The sequence below is a fragment of the Pinus tabuliformis genome, chromosome J (genome assembly GCF_031772625.1).
Source record: "Pinus tabuliformis cultivar Carrire ecotype Pingquan chromosome J, CPIR1, whole genome shotgun sequence".
NCBI lineage: Eukaryota > Viridiplantae > Streptophyta > Pinopsida > Pinales > Pinaceae > Pinus > Pinus tabuliformis.
In genome coordinates, this window is record NC_142295.1 from 537,249,683 (window position 1) to 537,270,214 (window position 20,532).

The 20,532-nt window shown below is 42.8% G+C and overlaps 1 protein-coding gene across 2 annotated transcripts in view; it reads left to right on the plus strand.

Moving 5' to 3' along the window:
* The window catches only part of LOC149228129 (DHHA1 domain protein), a 377,957-nt gene that overhangs the window by 239,358 nt on the left and 118,067 nt on the right, over positions 1-20,532 (plus strand). For both annotated transcript variants that reach the window (XM_089378055.1, XM_089378053.1), the window contains one exon: positions 16,111-16,193. In XM_089378055.1, coding sequence (XP_089234181.1) covers positions 16,111-16,193 — 83 coding nt within the window. The remainder of the gene's footprint in view (positions 1-16,110; positions 16,194-20,532) is intronic.

Below are 20,532 nucleotides of genomic sequence, written 5' to 3' on the forward strand. Positions count from 1 at the left end.
ACTCGGGACAACTGTTTCTGCTGCTACTGCTATGCTAGTTGATGCCTTCAGTTATCGTGTGATTTGCAACCATGCTTTGATACCATGTTGGAATTTCTAATTCTAACCTGTTAGAAATTCTTCCTGTACTATCTGATTTATTTCTTCCTACTTGTTTAATTACTTAACAAGTTATTTACCATGTAAATACTGAAAATAAACACAACTATAGTATCAACATCTACAGATCATCAACTGAAAGAAAACAAGCACACAAGTGACACCGTTATTTTTGGACCAATGTCCCAGGAAAACCCAATGCGGGAAAACCGATGCAGCTATTCGGAGGGGTTTATTATTATGCATTTTTCAAAATACAACTAGGGTGCCAGAAATGGCTCACCCAACAGAGAATGCCCTCGGCAGTAGTACCTCTCCTCAGAGACAGATATTTTGACTGATTAATCACCGAATGAACGATCCCACAACAACAATTGTAGCTTCCACTGCTTTGCGTCCCTCTGATAGGGACTGCGTCACCCTTCCCGGCTCATCAACGCCCAGTCTATCCTAGGAAATCCTCCTAGCACTGCCTCTTGGCCCTGCGTTAGCACTGCTAGCCTCTGTGCAGCTTCTAGAGCTCCTAAGTTTAGACTTAAGAACTCCATTAAAAATGTTAATTATTTTAATATCTCCCAAATTTGTTAGAACCTACCCAAACCATTTATGGGTCTTGGAGATCTCCTGTGCTCTAGCCTCTCCACCGATTTTCATGACTAGAGAACATCCGATGCTACCCCAAATCAACACGCTGTATATCTATGGCCTGGTGCCCATGACTCCTGACAAGTGAAGCACAATTTACTCCTCTTGAGGTCTCTTCGGGTCTCCTCATTCAGCTGACCACGCCCCTGATTGGCCCTCGGTGGTAGAGCCCTGGTCTTTTTCCCCTCTGCTGGAAACCCTGTTTAGGTGGTGGTGGTGCTCAAGCCCTAGGTAGGGCATCCTATAAATCTCGAGTTCTCCCTAACGCATCTTGTAATCTAGTGGGCTTGTTGGACCTCACTAACCTGCACGATGGCTCTACTAGCCCATCCACAAACATGTAGATCCTCCTAGACTCTGACAAGTTAGGCACCATCACAGACAATCGTAGAAACTCTGAAATGTAGGCTTCTGCACTCCTAGTTTGCTTGAGCCTTGTCAGCTCCCCAAAATACTCCTCTGGATCTTTCCTCTCAAACCACTCCACCACCCTCCTGGTGAAATCATCGTAAACAGTTACTCCTACATGTCCCAACGTGGTCAATCCATGGAACGACTAGTCATGGGCTTCCCCCTTCAAATGCAATGTGGCAATCTTGATTGCCTCTCCTTCCGTTATTTGATTCTGCTAGAAATAGATATCCAACTTTTCGATCCATGCCTTGGCCGAGTTCTTGGAGGATCCATTGAACGCTGGGAGAAATAACCTCCCCACAGTGCGTTTTAAGTTTGTCCCCTGTATGTAGCCTCCTCCACTCTGTCCCTTGGGCCTATTGTTGCCCTTCAATTGGCAAAAATCCTTGAAAGTAATGGTCCTCCCAAAATCAGGTCCATAGGACTGATACTCCAGGAAATAGTCCCCATAAGGTGCCTCCTCCTACTCTGGTTGCCCACCAGCTCCAGATTGTAGGAATGTAGGAATGGTGGACCTAGGGGGTGTGTTCGGAATCAATGGCATGTTGGCATTGAGAGATGTGTGGTGCTGCAAGGTGCTAGACCCTTCTCCATAATGGAAATCCCCTTGGACTCCCTTACCCTTGTTGCCATTGCCATTTCACTGGTCCATTCCTTCAATGTTCCAGGACAAGTCTTGCACGACCTTCAGTAGGAGTTGGGAAAACTCCTTTTCCTCATCCCTTTTGTCTCCTTCATTGTCCCCCATGTTGGCTTCTTCTACCTCAGGCTCTGTAGTCACAGGATCAGGGGTGATCTCTAACTGTCTTTCTTTGCTTCTATACCTTTGCCTTCGGTATGTCACGTTTTGCTTATCCTCCGGTGTCATAGATTGCGCTGCTCCCATAGGTTGTGCCAAGTCTATGAGCTCTGATACCACTGTAATATCCTTGAGGATAATTATTAGTAAATATGCAAAGCAAAATAGACAAAAACACCATGAAACAATAACGAGCTATCAAACCACAAATTGACACCCAAAAACTGTGTTGTGTACTCTTTTTATTAATGGAAAGAGGTGTACAAATAGGTGTTGGAATGAGTGCACTCAGGTTTGCTCTAGGCAAGCTAGCAAATCCGAGAAAGACAAGTGAGACACGCTCCTCCAAAACTGTTTCTATGTTGCCCAAGTATTGTGCTGTAGATGCCCAAAAATGTGTTGCTACCTAAAAGGATTTGTTGCTAGGGCCCTGTCCACTGCTAAGAAAATTCTGGGAAATTAACCCCAACCTCTCCTCAAGAAACCCAAAATAACCCACCAAGGGTTTGGCCAGTGATTAAACTAGTAAATTCGTCCCTCTTTGGCTTGAGTGGCTCTGCTGCTGGGCAAATCGACCCACCTTTAGAACTTGCTACTAAATTCTCCAAAATGTCTGCAATCCCTGTTAGAAGTCTCCCAAGGACTTTCCTCCAAGTTTCCACCTCAAACGCCACTCACTACTCAACCTCCCGAAGTGTCTCTTCCCAAGACTGCGCAGTCCTTGTGCTTCTGTAGCTCCCTCTCTGCCGTGGTACGACCTTATTACTGCTAGTATGATTTGGGACTAAGTAGAACTCCTTGTGCTTCTGTAGCTCCCTCTTTGCCGTGGTATGACCTCATTACTGCTGGTATGATTTGGGACTAAGTAGAACTCCCTCCTTGGGCTGGCACTTGAAGTCGACCGAAGCAAGGGCTGGGATCTCTGCTCGAAAACACTGAGTGTGCTAAACAACACATGTAGACTTGGCTCACTACTCAAGTGTGCTATGTCAAGAGACAAATTCTGAAATGATACATGAATGCGAAAAATGAGAGTCCCTCCTTCCTTTTGTCAAGTTGCCTCCAAGATTTCCCATGTGGGCCCACATCGAATTCCTCTCACCAATTCTGCTCCAACGAGAGTGTACTCTCCATGTGGGCTGAAATTCCCTTGTGGTGGCCCCCATGCTCCACCAAGGCCGCAATATTTCATCGAACTCTAATGTTCGAGTGCCTCCTATGCCAAAAATCGAATGTGGGTCACCTAAGCCCACTTCTCTTAAGTGTAACCATGTAATAAACCAAAATTGAGCAAAATTGATATAGTAAAATACTACGTAGGAATATCACAATAGCAACTACATTATTTTCATACCTGGAGTTCCTTGACCTTTTTTGAAGATGATGGCCTTCTTCATGATCATCAGGAGATTGTTGTTGTAATTGGACCTTGGAGCATTTTCATTTTCTGGGCAATCTTTGGCAAAGTGTCCATACCTATGGCACTTGAAACACCCAACTTTGTCCTTCTTAAATCTTCTTTGAGAGTACTTGGATGCTGGCTTCCTTGAGTTAGATGGACCTCCTCTTCCTTTCCTTTTCTTGTCTCTAGCAACAAATGTAGGGGGCTCCCCTTCATGCTTTTGAATCCTCCCTTTAGAGATCATCCTGGATTCTTCTTGAGTAAATGTGCCAACCAACTCATCAAATGTCGGGAATTTGTCATTGTTGCTAATAGTGGTGATGAAGGTTTCCCAAATAAGAGGAAGGCCTTGAAGAGTGAGTAGCACCATCTTTATATTAGATATAGGCTCACTAGCAATCTACAATTGATCCCTTAGATGGGATATCCTCATAACGTAGGATTGCACATATTCCTCGTTGTTGATTTTAACGTCCTTGAGTTGATTTTTCAAGGAGCAGATATGATTAAAGTTGTTGACCTCATACATCCCAACCAACACATCATAGATGTCCATGGAATTATTCAATTTTCCAACGTAAGTAAGCAAATGATCTTTCAAAGAATTAATAAGAATTTTCTTGGCTTTGAGCTCACCTTTCTTATATTTGGACATGGCAGTAGCAGGAGCATTTTTCGGTGGTTTAGGTACTTTTCCTTCCACATATTCCAAGACATCATTATCATTCAATATCACTCCCAACTTGATCTTCCTAACAACAAAATTTGATGAGTCACTCGACTTCTCTGTATCCTTGAAGAAGTAGACATCTTGGCCAAGTCAAATAGGCTCCTCTAGGTTGTTCCAAAGATGATTGCTTCAAAAGGTGATTGCTTTAGTCTCTTGTCTCCTTGGGCTTGTCTTCATCTTAGCTCTGATACCATGTTAATTATCCACTGTTCTATGCCAACACAATCACTTAGCCCAATTCCTTCAATTAGCAATCATTTTTTTAAACAAATTTAATCTTCCAATAACAATGCACAATTGTAGATGGAACAATAAATCCAAGATGCAATAAAGACAATCAAGATCAATGACAAGAGACACAAGATTTAGTCAAAGATCAGGGAAATCCCCACAAGGGGGAAAACCCTTTCAAATTCTTCTCCTCTCAGATTCTCATCAAATGTTCAGTAGAGAGATACAATGTTCCAATTCATCAATAATGAGTCAAAGTCAAACCTTTGACTAACCAACAAAATCAACCAATCAATATCTAAAAGATGAGCCCAATAGTCAAATCTAGTCAACATGTCAAATTTGAAATTTTGGTCAAAGTCAACAACAATTGTAGCAGTCCCAAATGTTCAACGGTCAACAAGGCTCCATAAGAGTTGGGTCAACAGTAAAAAAGTGCAACCTTGAATGCTAGTCAAAGTGTAGTCAAAACAGTCCCAAAACAATCCTCTAAATTCGGTCAAAGTCAAAGTCAAAGTTTGTTGAAATCCTAATTGCAGAATTGTAGTCAATGTGGGTCAAAGTCCGCAAAAAATTTCGCTCTCCTTGCCAAAGAATTCCACCTCCAAAAACAAATTAAAAACCCAAGTCAAAGCAAGTCAACCCAAGTCCAAACTCCCAAAAGTCAATGTTAGTCAAAGATGCAAGAACAAAAAAGTCAACATAGATTCTCTCTCCTCCTTGAACGTGTGAATTCGTCCTTGCAATTTCAAACTTGTACGAACCAATAGATGAATAGAATATGTGTTATGTGATGATCAAATGAGGTTGCCTTGATGTGTATTTATATCTTTCTTTGGAGACCCAATTATGCCTTTAGGCTGACTTATACTTTTTGTATACTTGTGGGTTTTTTAGTTAAAAATAATATTTTTCCTTGACCAGATTAAATTCTTTCAAGGGAAAAAAGGGTCTTCTCCGGATGAGGAAGGCTATCTAAAGGAGGGAATTTGTCCCTGAGTTGCCAAATTAACTGGAACACCTAATAGGATCATTTATTAGCCACTCCTACGTAGAGAGGTAACACTATTATATGATCAACATCCCAAATTTGGAAGGGAAGCCCCATATGAAGTCTCAAATGGCCCTTGGCTGACAAGCTTGGTTCACTTAGATGCACTAATGATTAATTGTACCTAATGGTGAAGATGTAGCACTGGCCATTATGTGTGATTGGCGGGTGATTTTTATCATGGGTTGGGTAACTTCACTGGGGCCCAGGTACGCTAGAGGAGGATTATGACACCCTACAAGTGAAGTGTTGAGAGCCATGGAACTCCTATCACTTGCAAAGCATCGCTCTATTCCATGGGCACCTACAACACCCCAACAAACTGTGCTTGGCCCCACATTATTCATGAGATGATGCACTTGTACCAACATTTCCATCAGTCAGCTTAGCGGTATATATGGATTTTGGTAGCTGATCTGAGGCCCAAACGAGGTTTGTCTCATCCCTTGAGACATGGGAGGGCTAGCACCATCCTATGAGCCCTCAACATTGGAGCAAAACCAGCTTATTCTATCACTAGGAGACCCATGAGACCCATTTTGTGCCCCAAACACAAAACTGGGGTCCACAAGATGATTTGCATGGAGATTTAGGGGCCAACCCCTAGATCAACATTTATGGAGCCCTCTACACTTGACTTGGCATTGGAGGAGCCCAATGCATCCCCTAAAAGGGCCTACACATGCAAGACGTCATCATTTCTGTAATGATCCTAAATAAGAACACAAGTGATATAAAGCAAATAATCTGTGCAGTAAAATATAAAAACGAAATACACATTAAACACCCATGGAAATGCTGCAAATAAGGAATTGCTGAGCCATTTTATTACTTTTCTGAAGGCAAAATACAATGGATAATAAGATGGTGCACCTGGGCTTGTCTCAATGGACAAGCATGACCAAACCCAGGTGAGAAAATGGCTGAACTGAAGGTTGTCCAACTGCTGCACCAATCTGCACTGCGCTACCCAGAAAACTGCCTTTCTGTTGAAGTTTGAATGGCTGAGAGGCCCATCTCCTATACCCAGAAATTTATGTGTTTTTAACCCCAGACTGCTTGGCCTAAACCTAGAAAAACCCAGGAAGGATTTTGGTTGGTTTAGACTTTTGAAATTCGACCCCCTTGGAGCCCAACTTCAGCGGCAACTGCAAAACTCGGCCTGCTGGAAACTGCCTGTAAATCTCTCGGAAATGGTCCCAAGATGCTGGGCTGACCCCTACTATCAAATCCCTAACTTCCTGGATGAGCTTTCAGTCTATGGCACTTGCTCCCAAGCTCCACGAAAACTGTTGGGCCTCTGCGTTGTCCCCTAGCCCAGCACTTCAAATTGCTGGAAAGCTGGTTCTGTTGGCTCCAAACTTCACCAATAATGCTAGCCTATTGCTGCTCTCTCATTCCATTAACTCTCCCGACCAATACTTGATCTCTGATGGCTTCAAACTCGCCCTGCGTAATTCCCAGCTACCCAGAAAAACTTGTGGAATTGCCTCTCCAGGGCGGGCACAAAAGGTTTCCCGAAGTACAAGTTAAATCTCCCGATTGAGAGATTCGTGGCTAAACAGCTAGTTGACTCAGCTAAACAGTAGAGCAAACAATCAAGTAATTTGTTTGCAAGATGTAAGAATGAAACCCAAAATGAGAGTCGCTTCCTCCTTATAACTCCTTGGGCCTCCCTTGCCTCATATGGCCCCCTCCATCCACCTATTTGACTTCCCTCCAAGCCATTTGAATGGCCCAGTTCGAATTCTCATGTGGGTGGCCCCCACATTCCACTAGTAACCAAATAAAGTCGAATTGCCTCTTAAGTCCCTAAGTTGAAAATGATGGGTTCTCATCCTTAGCCAAAATTGTGTAGCAGCACCCTGTTACAAATGTATTTGAGAAGGGACATGACAATCCTCTCCTCCCAAATGTTGCTTGCCCTCAAGCAACCTCCAAGCTGGGTGCTCCAATCTCTGCTCACCCTCCCAGGTGACATCCTTATCTGGCAGGTTCTTCCAATGCACTAAGAACTCCGTGATGGTCCTGCTCCTGAGTTTCCTTTCCCTGCTCTCCAAAATGGGCTCAGGTTCCAAAACCAAGTGGCCCTCATCATCTAGTGGGGGTAGATCAGAGACTGCTGTCCCCTATTGTCCCAACACCTTTTTAAGGCATGAGACATGAAAGACATTGTGGATCATGCAACCCTGTGGCAGCTCTAGCTCATAGGCGACCTCTCCAACTCGTTTAATCACCCGATAAGGCCTATAGAAGCGTGGTTGTAGCTTCTCAGCCCCATTTTGCTTCAGCGTGGATTGTATGTAAGGCTATAGCCAGAGGTATACAAAGTCCCCCTTCTCGAAATGCCTCTCCGTCCTATGCCGATTTGCGTATACCTTCTACTGATTTTGGGTTGTCACTAAGTTATCCTGGAGAGCCTTGAGGATGTCTTGGCTCTCTTGGACCTAGTCTTTGGCCTTTAGGGCTTGGCTATCTCCAAAAACAATGTCAGCAAAAGATAGTGCATCATATCCATATAAAGCACGGAAAGGAGTCATACCAATGGACATGTGGTGGGTGGTGTTGTAGCAGTACTCGCCCAGATGCAACCACCAAATCCAAGCCCTCTGCTGACTGGTCACGTAGTTCCTCAGGTACCCCTCCAGCCACTGATTAACCCTCTCGGTCTGGCCATCTATCTGAGGATGGTAGCTGGTGCTAGGAGTGAGGTCGGTCTCGACCAATCTGAAAAGTTCCTACCAGAAGCCTCCCATGAACCTGCTGTCCCTATTACTCACAATGTTCTTGGGGAGCCCATGCAATCTGAAAATATCCTGAAAGAAAAATTTTGCAACCTGTGCAGTCGTGTATGTGGTGGGGATGGCGAAAAAGTGGGCATATTTGGTCAATATGTTGACCACTACGTAGATGCAGTCCTTCCCCTGCACTGCGGGGAGCCTTGTGATGAAATCCATAGAGATACTTTCCCATTTCCACTCCGGGATGGGAAGTGGCTGTAGCAATCTTGTAGGTTGGATCAGTTAGCCATTGTTCCCCTGACATGCCTCACACTCCCGTACGTGCTTCAACACGTACCCCTTGAGGCCCTTCCATATGAATCTCTCCCTGACTGCCATGTATGTTTTCCAGAACCCTTGATGCCTGAATAATGGTGAATCATGTGTTGCCTGGAGCACCCTCTCTCTCAACAACGAGTTGGGTACTAAGAAAATGTCCCCCTTGTAATAGATGATTTCATCCATCACTCGGTAATGCTCATCTGCATGGGTACCCTCCAATACCTCGCATGCCCTCTTGTCCTTGGAGTACTCCACCAATCGCTGAGCCTTCCAATCATGGTAGATGCTCATGAGGGATAACCCTGTTGGTCTTTGAGATAGAGCATCGGTCACCACATTGTGCTTTCCTCGCACATACTCAATGTCAAAGTCATGGGATTGCACCTTGCTGAGCCATTTCTGCTGCCTGTCATTGAGGCCCTGCTACCCCATGAAGTGACGAAGACTGTTATGATCAGTCTTCACTCGACACCTGTTGCCCACGAAGTACTGTCGGAATTTGGCCAATGCATGCATGATGGCTAGCATCTCTTTGTCATATATGGAATATGACAACTCATGTGGTAGGAGCTTCCGACTCTCGAAAGCAATGGGATGCCCCTCCTGTGACAATACTGCTCCAACTCCCACCCTGGATGCATCACACTCCACGGTGAATGGCTGGGAAAAATCCGGAAGTGCCAAAATTAGGCAACTGCTCATCACCTCCTTGAGGCGGTCGAAGGCAACCTGTGCTCCATCAATCCATGCGAAAGCCCCTCTCTTGGTCAAATCGGTCAAGGGTGCTACCAGCTGTGAGAACCCCTTGACAAACTTCCTGTAGTAGGTGCAAATGCCCAAGAAGCCCCTCAACATAGTCACATCTCGGGGTACTGGCCAATCCCGGATGGCCTGAATCTTCTCCTCATGGACCTTCACCCTATCAACACCAATGATATGCCCTAGGTAGTGCATCTCTGTCCAGCCAAACGTCCACTTGGAGAGCTTGGCATAAAATTGTTGCTCCAAAATGCATAGTACCTCCTCCAAGTGTTGGAGGTGCTCCTCCCATGTCCGACTGTAAATCAGAATGTCATCGAAGAAAACTAGCACGAACATCCTAAACTATCCCTGCAAGACATGGTTCATGCATGACTTGAAGTGACTGGAGCGTTGGTCAGCCCAAATGGCATGACTAGGAACTCAAAGTGCCCATAGTGGCATCGAAAAGTTGTCTTAGGAATATACTAATCCCTCACCATGATCTGGTGGTACCTTGAACGTAGATCGATCTTAGAGAAGTACTTGGCTCCTCTAAGCTCGTCCATCAGCTCATCTATATAGGGAATGGGGTACCGATTCTTCAGTGTCTTTCGGTTGAGGGCCCGACAGTCAATGCACATCCGAAGGGTTCCATCCATCTTCTTCACCAGTACCACTGAAGAAGCGAAGGGACTGGAACTTGGCCTGATATGGCCCAATGCTAGCAGCTCCTGGATGGCCTTCTCTATCTCGTCCTTATAGGCCTTGGGATGCATATAAGGGGTGGTGATCACTACCTACACACCCGGCTCCAACTCAATAGTGTGCTCAATCCTGTGTTTGGCGACTGTCCTGGTGGAATGTCCCCAGTCGCCACTGCATATTTGTCCAGCAAAGCCTGTATGTTTGGTGGTGGTGGCTGAGCCTATCCCCTAGTCTCTGAAATCCTCAGCTCAACTGCCCATGCAATGTCCCCATGTCGCAGATTTTCCTTCATCCTATGGGCCGAAATTATTTGAGGTGGATAAGACTACATGCCTCTCAAAACTACCAGTTTGCCATCTGACCCAATGAACTCCATCTCTGTCTTCCTCCAATCTGTCGTGACTCGCCCAAGGGAATATAGCCACTGTACACCCATCACCACGTTGCTGTCTGGCACATCGACCACAAAGAAATGGTCCATCATCGAGTAGTTCCCCATAACTACTGTCAAGGAAGGCACATATCGAGTGCACTGTATGGTACGATCATCTGGTACTAGTACTGAAAATTCCTCGAACTCAGACGTGGCTCTAAACCAACCGGGCATCTATGAAATTGTGGGTAGCCCCACTGTCAACTAGGACTGACATCCTCTGCCCCTGTACAGTGCCTCTGATTCTCAGTGTCAAAAATTTGGGAATCCCGCATAAGGAGCAAGGACTCCCCCAGCTGGGGCAAGGGATGCCCCACCTTGTGGAGGTGGTGGCCCTCTATCTATCGGACTCTCACCATTTGCCACACCACAATCCTGCTCCACCTCGTCCTCCTGGTCACTGTTAGAAAAAACCTCAATATAGTGTGCTCTATCGATAGTGCACCAATGGCTTGGTGCCCAGGGCTCCCTACATGTGAAGCACAACTTCCTCCTCATGAGGTCCTTTCGCGTGTTATCATCTAACTACCCCCTCCCATGTGTGGTCCTCTGAGGTGGAGGTCTAATCTCATGCCCCTTTTGTGGAAAAGGGGTCTGTGCAGGAAAAGGTGCTTTAGTCTTGGGGATGGCCCCCTGTAGATCTCTGGTGCACAAGACTGCTTCCTGTAGCATGGAGGGTCTGTGTGACTTCACTAGTCCACGTAGGGGCTCAAGTAAGCCCTCAATGAAGGTGTACACCCTCCTAGCCTCTGATAGATCCGGAACCATCACTGATACTTGCAGAAACTCTGAGATGTATTGCTCTGGGTTGCTTATTTGGCGCAGTTGGGTCAACTCTCTGAAATGGGCCTTTGGATCTCTTTGGTCAAAACGGTCCACCGCCCTCCTGGTGAAGTCCTCATAAGAAGCCACATTGGTATGCCCTAGGGTGGCCAAGCCATGAAACCACCAGTCATGGGCTTCCCCCTCCATGTGCAACGTGGCCATCTTGATGGCTTCTTGTTCTGTCATCCGGTTGAGTTGGAAGTAGGTGTCCATCTTCTCAACCCAAGCCCTAGCCGTGCACTTGGCAGTGCCATCGAAAGTAGGGAAGTACATCCTCCCTATGGTCCTCTGCAGCTCGTAGTTCTGGGTTCCTTGTCCTCCATAACCCTTGTTCTTCTCACTCTGCTTGAGCTTGCAAAAATCTCTGAAAGAGAGGGCTTCCTTAAAGTCTGCATCCATAGACTGCCACTCTCTGAAATAGTCTCCCATCTGAATGGGGTCTTCACCCCTTGTAGGTTTGATTTGTGCCACTGGTACAAAAGAAGGCAGTGTAGCACGAGTTGGCCCACTGGCTGATGGGTGATATGCTGTTGGTGAGGGGTGTTCAAATGGATGAGAGGTCCCAGAAGTTTCCCCAAACCGAAACCTTCTAGGAGTGGTCCTCTCTCTGTTCTGCGGCTTGATCTCTTCTAGCATATCTTTCTAACCCTTAGCTAAGTCCTTCAGGGCCCTTAGGAGGTTATCGAAAGCTATCTCTTCCCTGCTCTTGGGTTCCACCATGTCCTCCTCTTCTACCACTGCTTTTCCTCTGCCCTCCGTGTCTGGAGTAATCTCCAACTCTCTTTCTCTGCTCCGATACCTCTGCCTTCGGTAGGTGATGTTCTGCTAGTCCCCTTCTCTCATAGGAGACAATCCCCACAGATTAGCCAAGAACTAGGCTCTGATACCACTGTAATGATCCTAAATAGGAATACAAGTGATATAAAGCAAATAATTTGTGAAACAAAATATAAAAATGAAATACACATTAAACACCCATGGGAATACTTCAAATAAGGAACTACTGAGCCATTTTATTACTTTTCTGGAGACAAAAGACAATGGATAATAAGAGGGTGCACCTAGGCTTGTCTGAATGGACAAGCATGACCAAACCCAGGTGAGAAAATGGCTGAATTGAAGGTTGCCCAACTACTGCACCAATCTGCACTGCGCTGCCCAGAAAACTGCCTTCCCGCAGAAGTTCAAATGGCGAAAAGGCCCACTTCCTATGCCCATAAAATTATGTGCTTTTAACCCCACACTCCTTGGCCTAAACCCAGAAAAACCCACGAAGTATTTTGGTTGGTTTAGACTTCTAAAATTTGACCCCCTTGGAGCCCAACTTCAGCTGCAACTGCAAAACTCGGCCTGCTTGAAACTGCCTGTAAATCCTCCCGGAAATGGTCCTAAGATGTTGGGTTGACCCCGACTATCAAATCCCTGACTTCTCGGATGGGCTTTGAGGCTATGGCACCTGCTCCCAAGCTCCACGAAAACTGTTGGAATGGCCTCTGCGCTGTTCCCAAGACCAACAATTCGAACTGTTGGAATGCTGGCTCCAAATTTCACCAATAATGCTAGCCTATTGCTGCTATGTAACTCCACTAACTCTCGTGGCCAATAGTTGATCTCTAATGGCTCCAAACTCCCCCTGCGTAATTCCCAGCTACCCAGAAATACGCACTCCATGTTCTGCGCTGAATGGAAGTGCTGTAACACACCCTCAAAACTCCTGAAATACTTGTGGAATTTCCTCTCTAGTGTGGGCACGGAAGGTCCCCAGAAGTAGAGGTTGAATCTCCCGCTTGAGAGATTCGTGGCTAAACAACTGGTTGACTCAGCGAAACAGTAGAGCGAACAATCAAGTAATTTGTTTGCAAGATGTATGAATAAAACCCAAAATGAGAGTTGCTTCCTCCTTGTAACTCCTTGGGCCTCCCTTACCTCATGTGGGCCCCTCCATCCACCTATTCGACTTCCCTCCAAGCCATTTGAATGGCCCAGTTCGAATTCTCATGTGGTTGGCCCCCATTCCACTAGCAACCAAATAAAGTCGAATTGCCTCTTAAGTCCCTTAGTCGAAAATGATGGGTTCTCTTCCTTAGCCAAAATTGTGCAAAATTGTGTAGCAGCACGTTGCTACAAATGTATTTTAGAAGGGACATGACAATTTCAACCTCTTTTGTGGGCTAATTTTTATGTTTTGCATTGGCTATGAGGTTGGCTTGTAACCTCACTTGGTATCAGGCCCATTATTTTACAATTTCAGGGGCTCTTAGGCTAAATTAGAGATCATTAGACATGTATAAATAAGAGAGGTCATTTCACTCTCTCATCATCATCACTTGGAGAATTCAGACCTCATAGAAGAATTCACACTTGTTTCCTTCTTGGCTATTAGAGATTCTTAGAATGCATTTGGATGTGTGGAAGCTATTTTGGATTGTTTATGGAGCTATTTCTTTGGCGAATGGATGGATATACTACATGTTATCGTGTAAGTGCCTATTGTTGAAGAATTTTATCTTGAAATTGTCTAATGTATGGAATTGCTGCTTCTAAATTAGGTTTGATTGTGTCCTAATTTGTTGAAAATAAATTTTAAAGTCTATCTAGTTGAGAATTGCATATGTTACTCATTGTATTACATGTAATGAATGTTTCTAGTGGAGGAATTCTTATAACTCTCCATCAAACTCCATTTATCATTGAGTGGGTAAATGTTGGAATTTTGATACCTAGGGCATCAAATTTCAGCCTCCTTAGCAACAAATTTGGCTTATCTATCACATCCTTGACTCCATATGCCCAAAGGACGAGGCACTAGTTCAAGTCATTGGTGATCAATAAAAAATTTTCTCCATAATTTTCTCTCCTGAAAATTGGTCCTTTTAAGGCTAGGGCGAAAATCTAGGGCTTGCAACGAAATTTTAGGGAGGAGGCTTTTTGGTGATTTGAGAGCCTAAACATCAAGAGATAGGTCTAAGCTACCTAACTTATCAATTTGGTGGGCATCCACTCAAATTTCATCCATAAAATCTCTTGCCCTAGGTGTTGCTCCAAGAGGGGAACCCTTAACTTGAGGACTTTCTTGAGTGTTTCATGGGCCTTGGCTTAGTTGAATATCATTGTAAGAAACCCTTTCCCTCAGGCCGTGACCTTGTGAATACCTATCACCATTGAAAAATCTCAAAACCCTAGGTTTTGAGCCTTCTTTTATAGGGCTTTTATTTGGGAGCGTTTTGTTTCTTCAAGACTTGAACCATTATTGAGTCTCTCTCTGGAATGATCTCTAGCTTGATCACTTTGTGTCTTATACCCAACATATCTATTTTAAGTGATCGCCTTCCTATTGTGACTCTTCCCATTGGTGAAAGTTTGTAAAGAGCAGGGGGTTTTGGTTGAGGTGACATTGGGCCTCTACCCCATTGTTAGCACTTTATTTAGCTTTTGTCTTGTAGGGTTTAGCTCTCCAAGGCCTGCTAGATTTGGTGGTAACACCTCCTAAACTCATTTTTGAGTATTAACAAGTTTCCCGCCATTTGCCCCAAATTTGACTTTTAATGCAAGTTTCCATCCATTTGCCCCAATTTATCTAATGTTACCTATGTAACATCAAATAATGGGTTCCCCCCTTTACAAATGACTATAGCTTACAAGGTTGAATAGGTTACTTCGTCCTTGCTTGGGTGATTTGATTGGAAGGGGAAATTACATTGAGACTACCATCTTGGCATCTAGGCATATGGACCAATATGTACCATAACTGACTTCTATACCAGCCAATTTGATAAAGATTTGGAGGGTGTTTATCTGGATTCTGAACATTAGATGAATTGTTGAACTTGGTATTATTTGATGTATTGAAAGGTATTTGAAATTTTGATTTCTGTTTAAGTTTTTGAGACAAATTTCAAGGGCCAATTTTATATTATTGATGGATAACTTGTGTTTTATAGATTTTATGGGTGGAAACGCAATTTTTTTTTCTGCATATTTTGCTGTGTTTTAAGGTTTTATTTTTGGTTCGATTTCACGGAGTCTTGAATTGAGTCTTTGCAAGTTGCTGAGGTGGAGTTCCAACCAGGTATATATATATGTCTGCTTTTTCTATAATTTAATACCTCATGATTCCCCATATCCCAAAATTTTGAAGTTGTAATTTTTGGAATGTGTACCTATTACCCTTGTTTTCTGCAAATATAGGTTGACAGACATAGTGTAAATAAATCTCTGTTTTTCCAGCCAATCGTGAGAACTGGTTGTTGTTGTTACAAGCTCAGGTTTAAGATTGCAAGAAAGATTTATAGCCTACTTTTCTACCTTCTTCATTTCTATTTTGTCTCAAAAGAGACCTGCAACGTGCTTCTAATATAAATCTCTACTAGTTGCTAAGAAAGGGCTGAAAATTTTTGTTGCTTATGCACACAATCTCCTCAATTTAAGAAGATAATTCTTGTATTGAATCTGGCACAAAATGTGACCATTTGATATTCCCATGAATTGCATTTATAAAAGGTTTTATGATTGAAATTAAGCTGAAGTGAATTCTGATTTCTCATAAATATATGCACTTTATCATCCACACTGGCTCACTCTAGAGTGGCAATTAGGGAATGCATTTTGTGAATAGCATGCTTCAACACATCTCGTTGCTTGGCTTCTTGCTGATAAATCAGTACTCCATATCTATACTATATAGATAAGAAACTATAATTTTTCAGAATCACAATATGAAAACATGTTAAATGTTTCATGACAACTTGGTTTACAATTAGTGTCAAGTGCATCTTCCATGTTGATATCAACCAATGTGCTTGGTAGTTTGTATTACTGAATGAATTACTTCATGTCATTTAAATCCTTTTGTTCTGTTTTCTATGAAAAGTAGCTCATGCCTTAAACTTGTTTAGTTGTTTATATTTTGCTAAATTTTAACTTCATTGTTGTAAATTCATATCTTCCTTATTTGTATGTTCTTTTTTGCGTAGGCTACAGAGGCTGGAAATATTTCTCATCTAAGGAGCGATATTGGAAATCAACTAGCTTCCAAGAGTCTTGATCTGAACCTAAGGTTAAGTATTTACTGTATTCACTATAACATGCACTTAATGAGAAACATTGAGCAGACCTTATGTTTTTCTGTAACTCTATGCCAACAAAGAAAATAAGGTAGTATCTTGGGTGTATCCATGCATAAATAAACATATGTTTAGCCTACTACATAACCATTAGAGAATTGAGAAGTATAGACCAAGGTAAAAAATAAAGGGTAGATTAGACAGAAACTAGGTAAACTCAATGGCATTCTATGAAACTCATTGTCAAATTGAGGGACCCATTTACAACATTTTATGTGTGGTCATCTGAAGATTACATCTATGAAAAGTCCAAGAGTGATTTCCTTAATGTAATGAAATATGATGCTGATGAGAACTCTTGACAATTTTTTTTAGTAAGATAGAAAACTGAAATTAATGTTTTTGGAATGCATGTTTGATATAGTGGTAAGAGACTTTGTTATATCCATCCCTTGTTAGTCAAATGCCCTTTTGGCATCCAAGCTATATTGCTTTAGTCATTTTGGCTGTGTTACCTGCTGCCACCTCGCTTGCACACTTACGTTAGTGTGGAAAAAATCCTCAACCCCACAAGGTGTGTTCTTGGTGGCAAACTCAGAGAAGGCGCTGTCACCTAATCCGACCTCTCTCTGCTAAAGCTCTCTCCTAGTTAAGCTAAGGGGGTGGTACTTAAAAGGGTTAATAAAGTGAAATGTGAGGTTCTAGGAGACTGAGGTCAATGGAAATATTTATCAAAGATAACTTGATTTCAAGATGTAAATAAGAATGTAAATATATGAGCAATATTCAATGATTTATTCAAAAGCTAAAGAGTATAGACCTGTGTTTAAACAAATAATTGCTCAAAGTAAATGACAAGTACTTGCTCAAATAGAAATTCAAAGTACAATGATAAGAAATTTTGCAAAATCAATGTTAGATCAAGATGAACAAATAAAATGTCACTTGCAAAATACAAATGAAAATTGTACTTGTAAAGAATGTGCTCAAGTAGCAATGGATAATGACATCAAATAACAATAAACGAAATAATCATTCAAAATGACAAGTACGTTAGATAACAATATTGCAAGTAAAACATGAAATGCTCACAAGATAACTTGATTAAAATGATATGCAAACTAGCTATGTGAAATGCAATTATCTTGGTTAATTTTAATCTATATGTGTTAATTTTTTATGACAATTGTATGTTCTATGCTTAGAGAAATTTTACTTAAATTTGTTTATTAGCCCAATATCAATGTCCGGTTCAGCAATCACATCATCATGATAGTAAAATGCAGATAGAACATAAACAATAATAGTAGAAGACTAGCCAAGACAAGAGGACATAAGATGTGGCACCAGCTAGGGATAAACCCCAATGTGGGGAAACCCTTGATCAATTCTTCTTATAACTATTCAAAAGTTCAGCAGAGAGAGAGAGTACAATATATAATATTCACTTGCCCAATTACAGTGAAAATCTGATCAGTCAAACAACATAAACAGGGAAAAATTCTTCCTCCAATTCAGCTCGGTCAAACCCAGTCAACTTTGGCCTCCAACGGCAAGTCCAATCAGCCCAAGAATAGTCCAAAAAGGTCTAGTCAAAACTGGTCAACAAAATTCAATGCTGCAACAAACCCTAGCACAATCAACGCTGGTCAAACAAAGGTCAAATTGCCTCAGATTTCATGCCCAAAGCTGTGGCTTGCTCAAACAAAAATCTTCCACCCATAACCGCACTTAAAACATGTCAACGCTTGGTCAACGTAGGTCAAATCAGCCTCCTGCAATTTCGGTCAACTCTGGTCAACGGCTGGAACAAAAGACCCTTCCCTTTCTTCGCACGTGTGGAAAACTGCCTGTGAATTTCGTACCCAATCAATGAAGGAGAGAGAAGATTGTGAGTGAGTGAAGTGTCCAAATGAGGAGGAAACACCATGTATTTATATGCAAGCGTTGAGGATGAATTGTGAAAATTTCTAAATCTAACACATCAAAAACCCCTACTGGAATATTTGGTTTACTATTTTCTAATTGTTCTTTACATTAACAAGCTATTTAGTAACGTAAACATCGAAGTAAACACAATTGCAACCTTCACAAATATACAAATCAACAACTGAAATAAATTGAGACAACATAAGGGACACTGTTATTTTTGGACAATCATCCCCAGAAAAACCCAATGTGGGAAAACTAGTGTAGCATATATGAGGGTTTTATTATTAAGCAGATTTCTAAATACAATTAGGGTGCATGAAATGGCTCACCCTTCATAGAATGTCCTTGGCAGCAATACCTCTATCCAGACACAGATATTCCGGCTGATCAGCAATCGGATGAACAATCTCATAGTGACTCCGGCTGTTCCTTGTGCTAGACAGCAAAAGCTGCTCCATGCACTCCTCTGGAACTGCGTCGCCCTCTTCGGAACTGCATCACCCTCTTTGGCTCTACGTCAGCTAATCAGCTCTTAATCTATCCCACAAAATCACCTCAACACAGTCCTTGAAACTCTCTGTGTCCTTTCCGTCAGCCTTTACGGCCTCTGCGTCAGCTTCTTTGGCCCTCTTTGTCCTTTGCGTTGTCCTCCTTAGCCTCTGTGTCAACCCTTGCTACCTCTGTGTCAACCCTCCTAGGCTTTGCACTGCCTCTTCTGACACTGCTGTCTCTCTGATATGTATCCTTCAGCCTTTGATCAAAATCTCTTGTTGAATTGCTTCTCGTTGCAGCTGATCACTCACTCGTTTTCCTCAGAAAACTGTTGATTTGGGGTAGCATCAGATGTGCTCTAGCCACGAAATTTGGTGGAGAGGTTGGGGCACATGAGATCTCCAATACCCAGAAAGGGTTTGGGCAGATTCTAAACAGTTCAGGAGATATTAAAATAATTAATATTTTTAATGGAGTCCCTAAGTCTAAACTTAGGGAAAATAAAATATTAATGTGTATTAATATGAAACTGTGTTAGAATGATCCAAAAGACATGGATCAAGCCAGATCTAATCTTAGCTGTTGATTAGGGACTTCATCTCGGTCGTTGATATGTCAATAGGAAAATTATAAGAGGAGGATTGAGGGTCACTTGGAGAATACACCAGAGTGATCAGTCATTCTATTCTCTAGAGCGGGGTTTGCTAAGAGAGATAGAATTAGTGATTGGGAGTTGCAGCTGAGGGGCATTGAGTACAGAGAGATAGAGAGGCGAAGATAGTGACGAGAGAGCAACGCAGTAGCCGAGGAGAGTGACACAGAGCCAGCCAGGGCTCACGTAGGGCCACGTAGAGGCAGCCGGGAGCTGCGTAGAGCCTCACAGAGGACAGTGTTGCTAATGCAGAGGGCCAGAGGGCTGACGCAGACCCATCTGGGGTGACACAGGGCCAGCGCTGGGCAGAGAGGGGCTGACACAGTCTAGAGAGAGGTTGACGCTGGGGTTTCTGGGGCAGATTGGTGCTGAGGAGTTGCCAGAAGGATTATTCGCGGTTTCAACCAGGAGATTTGTCAGAAACTGAGAGGTATTACTGTCTAGGAAATTCTCTGTTGGGTAGGCCATTTTCGGCATCCAGATTGTACTCTGATATTGCTTAATAAGAAAACCCTCAGATAGCTATGCACCGATTTTCCCACATTGGGTTTTTCCGGGGACATTGGTCCAAAAATAATGGTGTCATATGGTGTGATTGTTTCTGTTTCCTTCAGTTGTTGATCTGTAATATGTTGAGCATGCACTAGTGTTTATTTTCAGTATTTACATTCTAAATAACTTGTTAAGTAAAATAACAAGTAGGTAAGAATAAATCAGATAAAGTGCATGGAGGGTTTCTAACTAAGTAGACTTAGAAACTTTAATACAAACTTTGCCCCAGAAAATGGAATTCTTGATCTCTCTTGGTGTATCTTCAACTAAGCCTCAAACCTTATCTTATACTTTTCCTCTTGACGAATCAATGGCCGAGATTAAGTCTCTAATCAATTGCTAAAATTAGATCTTGCTTGATCCTCATTATTTAGAACTTTCTCACCCATATTATATTAATACACATTTTTATTTCAATTTTCCCAAGTTTAGACTTAGGGTCTCATTAAAAATATTAATTATTTTAATATCTTTTCATTCGAGTGGAATTTATCCAAATGATTTTTGGGTCTTGGAGATCTCATGCGCCTTAGCCTCTCCACCAATTTTCATGGCTAGAGCACATCCAATGCTACCAAAAATCAACACTCCCTCTTAGCGAAGAATGTGCTCTAGTAATGCTTTACCATAGAAACATCACACTGATCTTCCGCATCAGTACCTGTGCTGATGCTTGGATTGCTGCCTCACATCCCCTGCACTGT